The 11999-nt window shown below is 32.1% G+C and overlaps 1 protein-coding gene across 1 annotated transcript in view; it reads left to right on the forward strand.

Annotated features, from left to right (window-relative positions):
• LOC106458443 (diuretic hormone receptor-like) overlaps positions 1 to 8627 on the forward strand; it is a 50890-nt gene extending 42263 nt beyond the window's left edge. The window contains exons 9-12 of the mRNA XM_022384652.1: positions 4538 to 4623; positions 5813 to 5945; positions 7107 to 7148; positions 8142 to 8627. Of these exons, the coding sequence (XP_022240360.1) occupies positions 4538 to 4623; positions 5813 to 5945; positions 7107 to 7148; positions 8142 to 8405 (525 nt within the window). The 3' untranslated portion in view covers positions 8406 to 8627. The remainder of the gene's footprint in view (positions 1 to 4537; positions 4624 to 5812; positions 5946 to 7106; positions 7149 to 8141) is intronic.
• The last annotated feature ends 3372 nt before the right edge of the window (positions 8628 to 11999 follow it).

An 11999-nucleotide genomic window follows, 5' to 3' on the forward strand; every position in this document is an offset into this window, starting at 1 on the left:
GAGTTAGTACTAACTCCGCAATTGAAATTTTCCAATTGCATTCCCCAAGATTCTATTCCAGTCTGAATCTTCTAAGATATTGTTCCAGAGCAACTATCGCTTCTCATGTAACTGGTCATTCCCCAATGAAATACAAAAGAGGTCGTTACATCCAGAGGTCACCTGACAGTCTAACTTCACATTTCTTAGATGACCTTACAACTAATTTTCGCACGAGAAGACACAAGATACCACTCTAGGTGGACATCGTACAATGGGCAGCTAAAGTAATAGGAGTTTAATAATATTAAAGACCGACATGATGTGAAAATAGCACAAAATAACAAATTTTGAAAAATTTTATATTAAAACGGGGAGGATGAAAACACTTCGTATGTTTATATACGAAAAGAGTTATGTATTTTCTTAAAGCCCGTGAAAAGGTACTGGCAACTGTTATGTATAAGAAATATTAGCCTATTGATAGCCATGGTAGTTATTGGTCTGTTAAGCTCATTAGTAGCACTAAAGAGGATTATAATAATCTAACCAATGATGACAAATCAGATTTAATCTTGGTCATGCCAATCAGGAATCTGTTGGCGTCTTGGCCGACCCTCGAAGCTATCATTTCTCTCTGGCTTCGAAGCTTCCTCAGCTGGCTCATGATGAACAGCCAAATAATTGCGTTCATATTTTTCCTCCTTATCCTCACTTTTTTTTTGTTGTTGTTTGATACTGGGTCTTCAAACTATTGTCAAACGAACTGCCTAATATTTAGGTTCCTGAGATTTGTGCGTAGATTTAATATTAATTCGAACATAGCTGTTGTTATGTTGTGTATTCCAGCACACCGATAATAGTGGTATCAATCCTGGTATAGTCTGGTGGTTTTAACACTTTCTTGTTGATCATTCTGTAAAATCTAAACTAAATAATATATTCCGCAGGAATTTTTCCCAGCCTTTGAAGTTTCTCTGTGAGCTGTAATGAGTTTTCTCGTTTCTCCACTTTGAACTGCATACTGAATTCTCAGATCACTGATGATATCGACATTCTTGCCACTTCTAAAATACCATTGATGACAGCCAAGCTTGTACAGCCATTATTAAACGATTTATAATTATAGTTATCTAAATTACAGGATCATTAATTCTTAATAAAATTCAGATAATTATTTTTCACGGAAGGCTTAAAGATGATATTTAAGAAGCTGCAAAGATCAAACTTAAATTATACAATAACGACATATCCACGCGTAGAAGGGTTTTGGGTTTCATGCTTCATTACGAATTAGACTAAAGCCTACATAACAGATCTAGTTGAAAACAAAAACAGATAGCTCATTGTGTAGCTTTATGCTTGATTTCAAACAAACACTACGTTTAGATATATTTGACTGAACCTTTACTATTTCTTCAAAACAATATATACTGACTGAACCTTTACTATTTCTTCAAAACAATATATATAGCCTGAACCTTTACTATTTCTTCAAAACAATATATACTGACTGAACCTTTACTATTTCTTCAAAACAATATATACTGACTGAACCTTTACTGTTTTTCAAAACAATATATACTGACTGAACCTTTACTATTTCTTCAAAACAATATATACTGACTGAACCTTTACTGTTTCTTCAAAACAATATATTTTGAAGAAACAGTAATGGTTCAGTCAGTATATATTGTTTTGAAGAAACAGTAATGTTCAGGCAATATATATTGTTTTGAAGAAATAGTAAAGGTTCAGTCAGTGTATATTGTTTTGAAGAAACAGTAAAGGATCAGTCAGTATATATTGTTTTGAAGAAATAGTAAAGGTTCAGTCAGTATATACTGTTTTGAAGAAACAGTAATGGTTCAGGCAATATATATTGTTTTGAAGAAATAGTAAAGGTTCAGTCAGTATATATTGTTTTGAAGAAACAGTAATGGTTCAGTCAGTACAATATATACTGACTGAACCTTTACTATTTCTTCAAAACAATATATATTGACTGAACATTTACTATTTCTTCAAAACAATATATACTGACTGAACCTTTACTGTTATTCTAAACATTTTAATCCATCTAAGACCCGAAACACTTCAGCCCACATCTTACTTTATCATAATAATATTTCTTTCAAGCGACTGAGTGTTATTCACTAAAGTTTAGTTTACTTGCAAATTGTTAACATGATGATCATTGTAGTACAAACTGCACATCTCATCCTTACTTTTGGCCCATTTTGTTTCTATTCCCTTGATTATCTCTTTAGCTAGATCTAGTTATGGTTCTGCTTACTATCTATGACTTTTTGCCTCCTATTTTAACCATAATTCTGTCTACCGTCCATCAATAATATAATCCCAGAAATATATTTTACTCACATAGGTTGTATTTTACTTTTACTCATGACGTACTCTAGTGTATGTTAATAAATAAAATTTACCGTCCTACGTAAAGAGAACTTCAGCCCATTTCATGGCAACTGTTAGTTTCAGTTTAAATGTAAGACCTTTAGTAATAATAATTAATAGCGTCAAAATTCATAAAAGGAGAGAGTGCATTTCAATGTTATACACAATATAACTTAGGTCCGTGATGGTCTACTTCCATATGTGGTAAAATATAGCATTGAATAGCAAATGACAGCGATCTCAGTCTAATCTCTGGTTGAATGAACACAAGCATGATCATTAAACTTTAAAAGGAACTTCTAGAAGGATAATAAAGTAGATATTAATGTAAGATAATAAATTAACCAAATAAAATAGCAGCACGATGCAATCAGCTATCGCATGATAAAGTAGAAAGAAATTTCCCTGACTAATCAGTAAAATAATGAGCAGGTTCCTCGAGTTTTTATGACGTCCTTCGTTAAGAGTTAGATTTCAGTTTATAATATAGTTTTAATCTGAATACTGAATAAACAATTTTATCATACAGTATAGTATAACCTGGCAACATTATAGTGATGAAAGAAGCACAGGATCTATAAATTGATAAATAAAGTCTGTATGTATTTATAAATTTATTGTTCTCAATCGAAAATAAATTTTGATATAAATCTGTTTATTTGTTAGTTTTGTAAGAAACCAAGATTGAACTTAGAAGAAAAATTTTTGCTTTTTTTTTTTTAGTGAGAGAGAGAGCAAAGCTAAAATAAAGAGCTACCTGTGCTCTGTCTAGCGTAGGGAATCGAACCCTACATTGTAACGTTGGAAGTACGAAAATTTACCGATGGCTTACTGGAAGGACTTTGTTTGTTTGCTTAAAGCTAAGCACAAAGCTACAGTGTTCTGCCCACCACGATTATCGAAACCCGGTTTCTAGCGTTGTAAGTGGCAGACATACTACTGTGCCACTGGGAGGACTTAAAAAGTTATTAGATAAATCAAAATAGTTGTTAGATGAATCGAAGCGTATATTAAGGATTTTTTTTGTCTCACTACAATGTTTTTTTCATGTGTCGAGCTAAATAAGTTTTGGCAGTGCGTATATTAAAACTAAAAATATATTTTTATATCTAGTCAGTGTTTATCTTTAGTAAAACATATTCTGTGAGAGTATATAACAAATGACTGTAAAAGGCGGTTGAAATAGTATAATTATATACTGGCGGATTTAACTAAGGTGAATTCATACAGATAAATTATGGTAATGTGGAAATGAGTATCATGGACGGACGAAAAGCTGCGTCCGTGACGTATATTCAAAAGGTATTAATGTTAAGTCCCAGTGGGCACAGCGGTATGTCTGCAGATTTCAATCACTGGAAACCGGGTTTCGATACCCGTGGTGAGCAGAGCACAGATAGCCTTTTTTGTAGCTTTGTGCTTAACGACAAACAGTTCTTCTTAGTAAAGGTTTGGGTGATATCAAGGTGCGCCCTGTGGTGGCAAATTCTGACAAATAGATCAGACTGACGAACTTATACAGATGCACAATCTTTGAAAAAAAATTTAACGGAAAAATCTCAGCATAGATCTCACAGAAAACTTCATGTTTAGAGTAAAAATATATTGGCTTATCCGGTCAAGAAATTTTACATGTACAAGTACAGCCAAGTTAAAATAAAGGAATCAACCTTAATAAGATGTGATATAAAAACAAGGCATTTGAAAGAACGAATCCTGTAAAGAAGTAATGTGAAAGTTAGCAAGTTAAACAAGAAAAATAGTGCGAAACATTACTTTACACCCTTTTTTATATCCACGTTGTGTCAGTTGCAAGTGCAACCCAGTGGCACAGCAGTATATCTGCGGACTTGCAACGCTAGAAACCGGGTTTAGAAACTCGTGGTGGGCAGAGCACCGGTAGTCCATTGTGTAGCTTTGTGCTTAACTTCAAATAATATCAGTTGCAGTAAGAAAGGAAAAAATTAGGCTTTTCAGGAATACGGTAAAAAGTAACCTTTTAGATTTTGAGTTAGTAAAACAGAATTGTACAAGTAGTTATTAGTGATTGTAGACACTCTGGTGGGGTGATTAATAGTATTATCACATTAAAAGAAATACTTTTCTTTTTAGACAATAAGCTACAATTTATGATATTCTTTCCCAGGTAAACATGTTCTTTCTGGGCCAAATAATGTGGGTTTTAATCACCAAACTGAGAGCTGCTACCACGATTGAACATAAGCAGTACCGGTGAGATTTGTGATTCCTTGTCTGAGAAGTTTTTTAAGCATTTAGGCATTCTCTACTTATTTGCATTTAGTTTAGTGCAATAATTGAAAGTTTATATTCTCTACTTATTTGCATTTAGTTTAGTGCAATAATTGAAACTTTATATTCTCTACTTATTTGCATTTAGTTTAGTACAAGAATTGAAAGTTTATATTCTCTACTTATTTGCATTTAGTTTAGTGCAATAATTGAAACTTTATATTCTCTACTTATTTGCATTTAGTTTAGTGCAAGAATTGAAAGTTTATATTCTCTACTTGTTTGCATTTAGTGCAAGAATTGAAAGTTTATATTCTCTATTTATTTGCATTTAGTTTAGTGCAAGAATTGAAAGTTTATATTCTCTACTTATTTGCATTTAGTTTAGTGCAAGAATTGAAAGTTTATATTCTCTACTTCTTTGCATTTAGTTTAGTGCAAGAATTGAAAGTTTATATTATCTACTTGTTTGCATGTAGTTTAGTGCAAGAATTAAAAGATTATATTCTCTACTTATTTGCATTTAGTTTAATGTAATAATTGAAAGTTTATATTCTCTACTTATTTGCATATAGTTTATTGCAAAAATTTAAATGTATATACATGGTGATTATATTTGGACATTCTAAGATAATTTCCAGCATAGAAAAGGCGATGCTTGCTTGTAGTAGACTTCCACAATTCTGCCAGTAAACTTTATTTTTGTGTTACATGTTAAACTTCTCCAGGTGAGAGTTTTGACAGTAAAATGAAATGCTAATAGTATGCATCTAAAAATGTCTTTGTTTTAGTATAGTAGTTTAAGCGTCAAACAGAGAAAAAGTTTTCAAAGTATTATAAACTAGGGGATTTGAAAGGAAAATCATTGTGTATATTTCACGGGTATATTTTAATTAAAACATTACTAACTTTATGACTTTGTGAATGAACTATGGTTCTAAAGCATTTATTATTATGTTTTGGAGTGAGAAAAAAAAAACAATTGCATCTTGAAGTTCAAAAATTTTACTTTTAGTATAAAACATTGAAAAACGTATATACTGGTTCATTCTATATGTCTATAATCTACACATAAAAGGCACTCACACACACATATATGTATTTAATTATAAGTAATTTGTTTCAAGGTAACCTACTCGGTATTTAAACTTCCAAACATTATTATCTACAGAAAAGCTGCAAAAGCTCTTCTAGTCCTGATTCCTCTCCTTGGTGTGACCTATGTACTGGTCATTGTTACGCCGACCCATAGGACAGCTCGTGTGATTTTCACCTATGTTCAAGCTACTTTACTCTCGACTCAGGTAATTTTTTAGCATAAATACAAGTCATGATTCAATTTTTTAAATTCAGTTTTGGAAATTAAAGGAAAAATATGATAATTGTAAAAGGAAATATTTTAAAAGCGGAATTTTTCTTAAGACCTAATTAACAAAAAGCTGGTGTCAATAAATATTAGAAAAAGAAATAACAGAAACAATATTTAAAAATATATACATGTTTACGGTTTTAAAGCCTCCAAACTATTCAAGCATCTGGAACACGTGAATTAAAAATCAACACTTCTGATCTGTATATAAACAACACAATAAATTAACTCCCATGCTTCATACCAACCAACAAAATACTTTGCTACTAACAAATTCTGTGTCTAAAGTGACTATCATATTCATAGTCTAGCGGTTAGGGTTTTCAACTTGCAATATTTGGGTTACAGGACCGAAACCGAACATGCTTGCCATTTCAGCTGTGAGGCGTTTATAATGTGCTGTTCAACCTCACTATTTGTTAGTGAAAGAGCAGCTCACGAGTTAGCGATGGGTTTGGCTAAGCGATTGCCTTCCCTCTAGTCGGCAACTCAAAATTAGAAATGACGACAGATAGCCTAGGTAGCTTTGCCACCAACAAAAACAAACAAATAAACAAAACCTAAACATGAGCAGTGAATGACACTCTCTAAACAGTAGCATTCCAAGTACTTTTGGAGGTAGGAAATAACATGCTCTGTTAGAATTGATTATTGAGAATCGAGCTACTGAAGAGTTGGTGTGACACCTGTAGTACAGAAACATTTTTAAAAATCAAAACAAAACAATACTCCAGCTCTGCTTAACGGGCATTAATTTGTATTAATATTTAATTGTGTTTTTTGTTTTTGTAAGCATTTGTATGTGGGGCTTATATAAGGAAATTCACTGGTAGTAAGTTTTCACATAGTAACACTGTTAAGAAAAAGCTCTTATTTTAGGTGAAGTAGTAGTGTCATATTATCAGCAGTTGACATAAATATATGTCTGTATATAAATATGTTTTCTTCTATTATTTAAAAGCTATGTACTATATACTATGTAATTATGTTTCACTAACGAGAACACTTTCACATGATGTTAGAAAAAACTCCAATTCTGTCAGAGTATATTTTTTGTTCAGTTGAAACCTCAAATGTTTCTTTTTCTTGCCGACAGGGTCTGTCAGTTTCTATTTTGTACTGTTTCCTAAATGGAGAGGTAGGTAATTTTCTTATACATTAATGATAGTGATAAAGGCATGCTTTTTGTGTGCGTATATAAAATTAATATACATATTGTGTGAGGTATACCTCTAGATGGCTGAAATTGTTAATGACGTTTTTGAATTTATTTTGTGTATGATGAGGTCAAAATAAAAGTAAAAAAAAAGAAATACAAACAGCACAAGTGAACTTCTGTGGTCATGATTTTAAACAAAGTTATTTGTAAAAAGCTATTATTTCTCTCATGGGTCCACTTCCATAAGGAGAATGATGTAAGCTGATTAAAACATTGAAACCTAACCTTAATTGCGTTATACATTAATATGGGTCTACTTTTGAGAAAGTTCTAGAAGCCACAACTCAACGATTCAGGACAGTATTTTAAATAAATATTGTATTTTTTAATTATATCCAGAGTTTTAGGTACAAGTGACACCAAACCCATATTTTTCCTGCTTTCATCTTGTCATTATATATCGAAAGCTTACCAGGGTTTCAGTTTTATTCAATGAAGCTAGTCACAGTGATAAATGATTGCTGCTATCATATCGTTGTGCATATTATATTACATATTCCTCATAAAACGGTAATTTCAAATCCGTATTTTCTTATATAGAAATTTGTCTATGTTCACGTTTTTCATCATCTTTTTCTAAATACCAGATGGAACTGAAGGAAATTCTATAGAAATGCTTGTTTTAATAACGTTGTACAGTCACAAGAAATTGAATTAAAATGTCACAGTACTAACAGGTAAAACAACTATGATATTCTTATCGACCCCAAAGTAAGGAAAATACGAAAATTTATTTCTGAAAATATGTTTGGTTTTTCATTTCTGTCCAACTAGTAAGTTCTTCTTAAAATAAATCATTTTTTGTATATAAAACGATCAGTTGATGACGCTAAGAAAACGTTTTTGTCTTACGTGTAATCTTATGTAAGATGGATGAATTAAATTCGATTTATGACTCATTCGTTTACACAGGTCCAAAATACGCTCCGTCAACATCTGCAACGCTGGAAAACTTCTCGTTCCGTGGGAGGGTCTACTCGTTACTCTATTACATATCGGTTCTCGAGCAGTCGAAAGAGCTCTCGTCTTACTTCTTGCGGAAAGGGAGAAAAGTTGGATTTGAAGGAGGCTAAAATAGTAACTCCTGAAGACCAAAGAATCTGTACTACTGGTGCAGGAAAACACTACAGGAACGGTTCTTGTAACCGGGAAGCTGCCCAAAACGAAGTTGTTTAATCCTTTAAGAAAGAAACTAAAACATAAACAAGTGAGGAACAATATATTAGGTTCTGATGTTTGTTTATATAGAAAAAATCAAGTAAACTAATTTGTCCACTCTTCTATGTTTTGTTTTGTTTTACTGCCTGAGCTGTTGCCAAGGTAACAAAGCATATATTTCAACCTGAAAAGTAACATGGTGTGGTATATTTAAAAGACAAATAATCAGATGACTTAAAATAATGTAATTGTTGATATCCTTTCAATTCAGTAAACCTTACTTTTATCAAATCTCAAAGCAAAATAACATTAGAGACGTAAGCAAGCATAGTTTATGTGAGGTTGTATTTATCTGATATGAAAGAACATTATAAATCGTACTGGAAATTAAAAGGATTTGATCGATGACAAAATGTTTAATCATTATTATGTCAGGATTTTAAAATGCAGTTTGTAAGAGGTTTTTCTGTAGCTAACGCTAACAGTGATGATAGAGGAACAAAGTCTTCGATATTGGAGATGAAAGTTCTAAATGAGAATGACTTTTCTAAAGATTATTCCATAATTTGTACTGCGCACTCTTCAACCTTTACATGCCCAACTGTAAAATTCAAAGAGTATTTAAAAATTCAATGTGCTTGAGATTATAATGGAAATTTTCAAACATATTTTTTTTCCAACTCCCACTTCTGTTTATTTCAGTGTATTTGTGCCTTAGGGAACATTAAACTATTTACTCAAAGAGAAATAGAAAAAGGGCACGTTCCTCAACAGGATAGAAGGTTTAAGTTGAGATAAGATCTCTATAAATTATTAATGAATTTGTCCATAAAAACTTTTTTTATATATACCTTAAATGTCAGAGTATTTTTCAGCAACAAGCTTTTGCACTATATGGAAGTTAAATGTGACATTTTGACTTTTTCTTCATAAAATTTCTATTGGAAGTTAAATATTGATAGGTAAGCTGCTCTTTTGAACTTATACTACAGTTAAAGAAAAAGGTTATTTTAAAACAGATTTTGTGTTTTAGCATGTATATTGAGTTTTATTCATTTGTTTTTTCATAGTTTCGAGATGACGTTTCGGTTTTCATGTATTAGTTTATTTACTTCACAAATGTGTTCTAGAATGATAGCAAGAAAAATTGTATTCCAGTGATTGACAAATCTTTCATTACAAGATTGTGATTATCGTTATATACAAAATCCAAGTTTCCAATTGTTTTTCTGGGCATAATCAAACGAAGTAATTCACCACCTATACACATTCAATAACCATAATTCAGAGGTTATATATAAGAAGTTTAAAGATATTTTTCGTAAAAGAAGACAAAAGAAAAAGATCTGATGCGCAGTGATAGTTTATAAGTTACTGAATATATAATATTATTCAAATAGATGAATTTCTAGGAATGAACTCTTTCGGTAGCTTGTGGGTATCTGATGTTAAATTTATGAATTTTTTGTCGACTCTTTTACGAACAGGATAAAGACTATTGGTTCCACATTTTTCTACGTTTATTCCTTAATTTATTATTTTTATTCTTCAAGTTTCAGAAGCAACAAGTAAAATGAGTCAGCTAACGCATGGCAATGGCTACTGCAGTAGCCCGGTCTCTCTAATAGTTTTCAAAGTCATTGACGTGAGTTGTCTAAATTATCTAAAAACTTTAAGAAGTCTCACTAAGATCTTTCATTATTTCTTGTTACATATATAATTATCTTTAATCAACTGTAACATTCACACTTGATTCCAAAGTATACTTATAGTGTGTAAAAAGTTCTGTGCTCTATACTTATGTGTTTTTTGTGCTTTATAGCTACAGTTTATGCCCTCGTTGTGGTGCTATGGTGTTAAAAAAAGCCTTGAATCAGCGTATTGTTCCATTAAGGATACTGTATCGTTCGCTCTCCAGAGTTTTCCATGAATAATATTTATGGTCGTGAAATTAAATCGTTAGTTTTCTCTATTTGTCAGAAATTAAAAACTATAACACCTGTTTAGCTGTAATGTTTTGTGTACGTGAAGCTATAGAGATTTTACCTTTTAATATGAATTCACTGACCACGATTTGTTACTAAGGTGAGATATTGTTTTAATTGCGGTGTCAATTGCTAGATAGGTAATGGTGAGTTTTGACTTACTGAATTAGCGATGTATTCTGGGTGGATAAATAGATGAATGTGGGTCTATTTTTCAAATCATTTGCAGAGTTTTGTTCGAACCTATTGATTTTTCACTCAGTTGTTTGAGATACTGATAGAGAACGTTTTCAGTCAGAATAAGTTGTTAATAATAGTGCAATATACAACGCCAAGAACTATAGTTGCTAATATAAATATAACCTCATGCAATGATGTAGTAGCTTATCTCTTCCCCTCTAATCTAACAATAGATTATATATTAAATGTCAATTAAATCTAACATTGTCGCCAAGTGAATAGCAATTGTTTTGGTGCAAATTACGATTTCTTTCCAGACAGATCTCCAGTGGGTCAGCGATAAGCTTACGGAGTTAAAATGGGATTCGATTCCCTGCGGTATAGAGGGTGCAAACGGCTCAATGTGTAGCTTTGTACTAAAAGAAACTACTTTACGGACAGTATCAATCTGAAAATGTAGCATAAACATAGAAAAACAACACGTGTTATGTACATCCTAAAACAGAGACAAAACTTTTTATTGGATTTAAGCAAGTGAAACTGCTATTTGCATTTGGCCATGTGCATATGACACTATAACAGAATTTCAAGAGCACATCAATATTGTAAACCCAAATATTTAGTTCACAGTTCCAACAAAAACCAACAGATCCACTTCCTATCCTGGATTTGATGATCAGACAAGATCACCATCCCACCACAGACATATACAGAAAACCAATCCGAACAATTGATACCACAAGTTCAAGTCTAATCATGCACATTAAGTAAAAGAAGAACTATTAGGAATGATTTACAATACATCAAAAAATAAATAAAAAAATCTGCAATGATTCTCAAATGAAAAAGAAAAAGCCTTCAAACGAGATCAAAATCCCATACTTACCCAGAGAGCTTCATAGACCAGCCACTAAAATACAAAATTTTCTCACATAGCCAGTAAAATCCCACGACTGCTATTATAACTTTGCCATGCCTCCCGATACTAAGCTATAAAATCGGGAAATTCTACAGAAACTTCAACAAGGAAATATTCTTCTAAACGGGATCCACATCAAACCAACAAAATGTCCTCTTTGAAAGTCAGTTAAGTGACGCTTCTTTCCCATGTTGCTTGACAACTAAGTAATATAAGTTAAATATGTTTAAACAATACAGATCACCTGTCCAAAAGATTATTCGAATAACAAATTTGTCGAGGATCTAGTCCATTGAACATCTGGGGAAGAATGGGCACATCTTTAACTAGATATTTATATTTTTTCGTCAAACAGTACGTAACTGTAAATTCGATAAATGAATAAAATTACACCCTACTATCAAGCTTTTTAAAGCAGAAATAACTATAGGCTCAAATAAGTGAAAGGGCATGTTCAATTCCTGCCTCAAAATGGTGTCAGGACACCCCGCCTCTTAGGACGATGGCATTACCCTGCCCTATTAACAC

Source organism: Limulus polyphemus, unplaced genomic scaffold (genome assembly GCF_000517525.1).
Source record: "Limulus polyphemus unplaced genomic scaffold, Limulus_polyphemus-2.1.2 Scaffold464, whole genome shotgun sequence".
Lineage (NCBI taxonomy): Eukaryota > Metazoa > Arthropoda > Merostomata > Xiphosura > Limulidae > Limulus > Limulus polyphemus.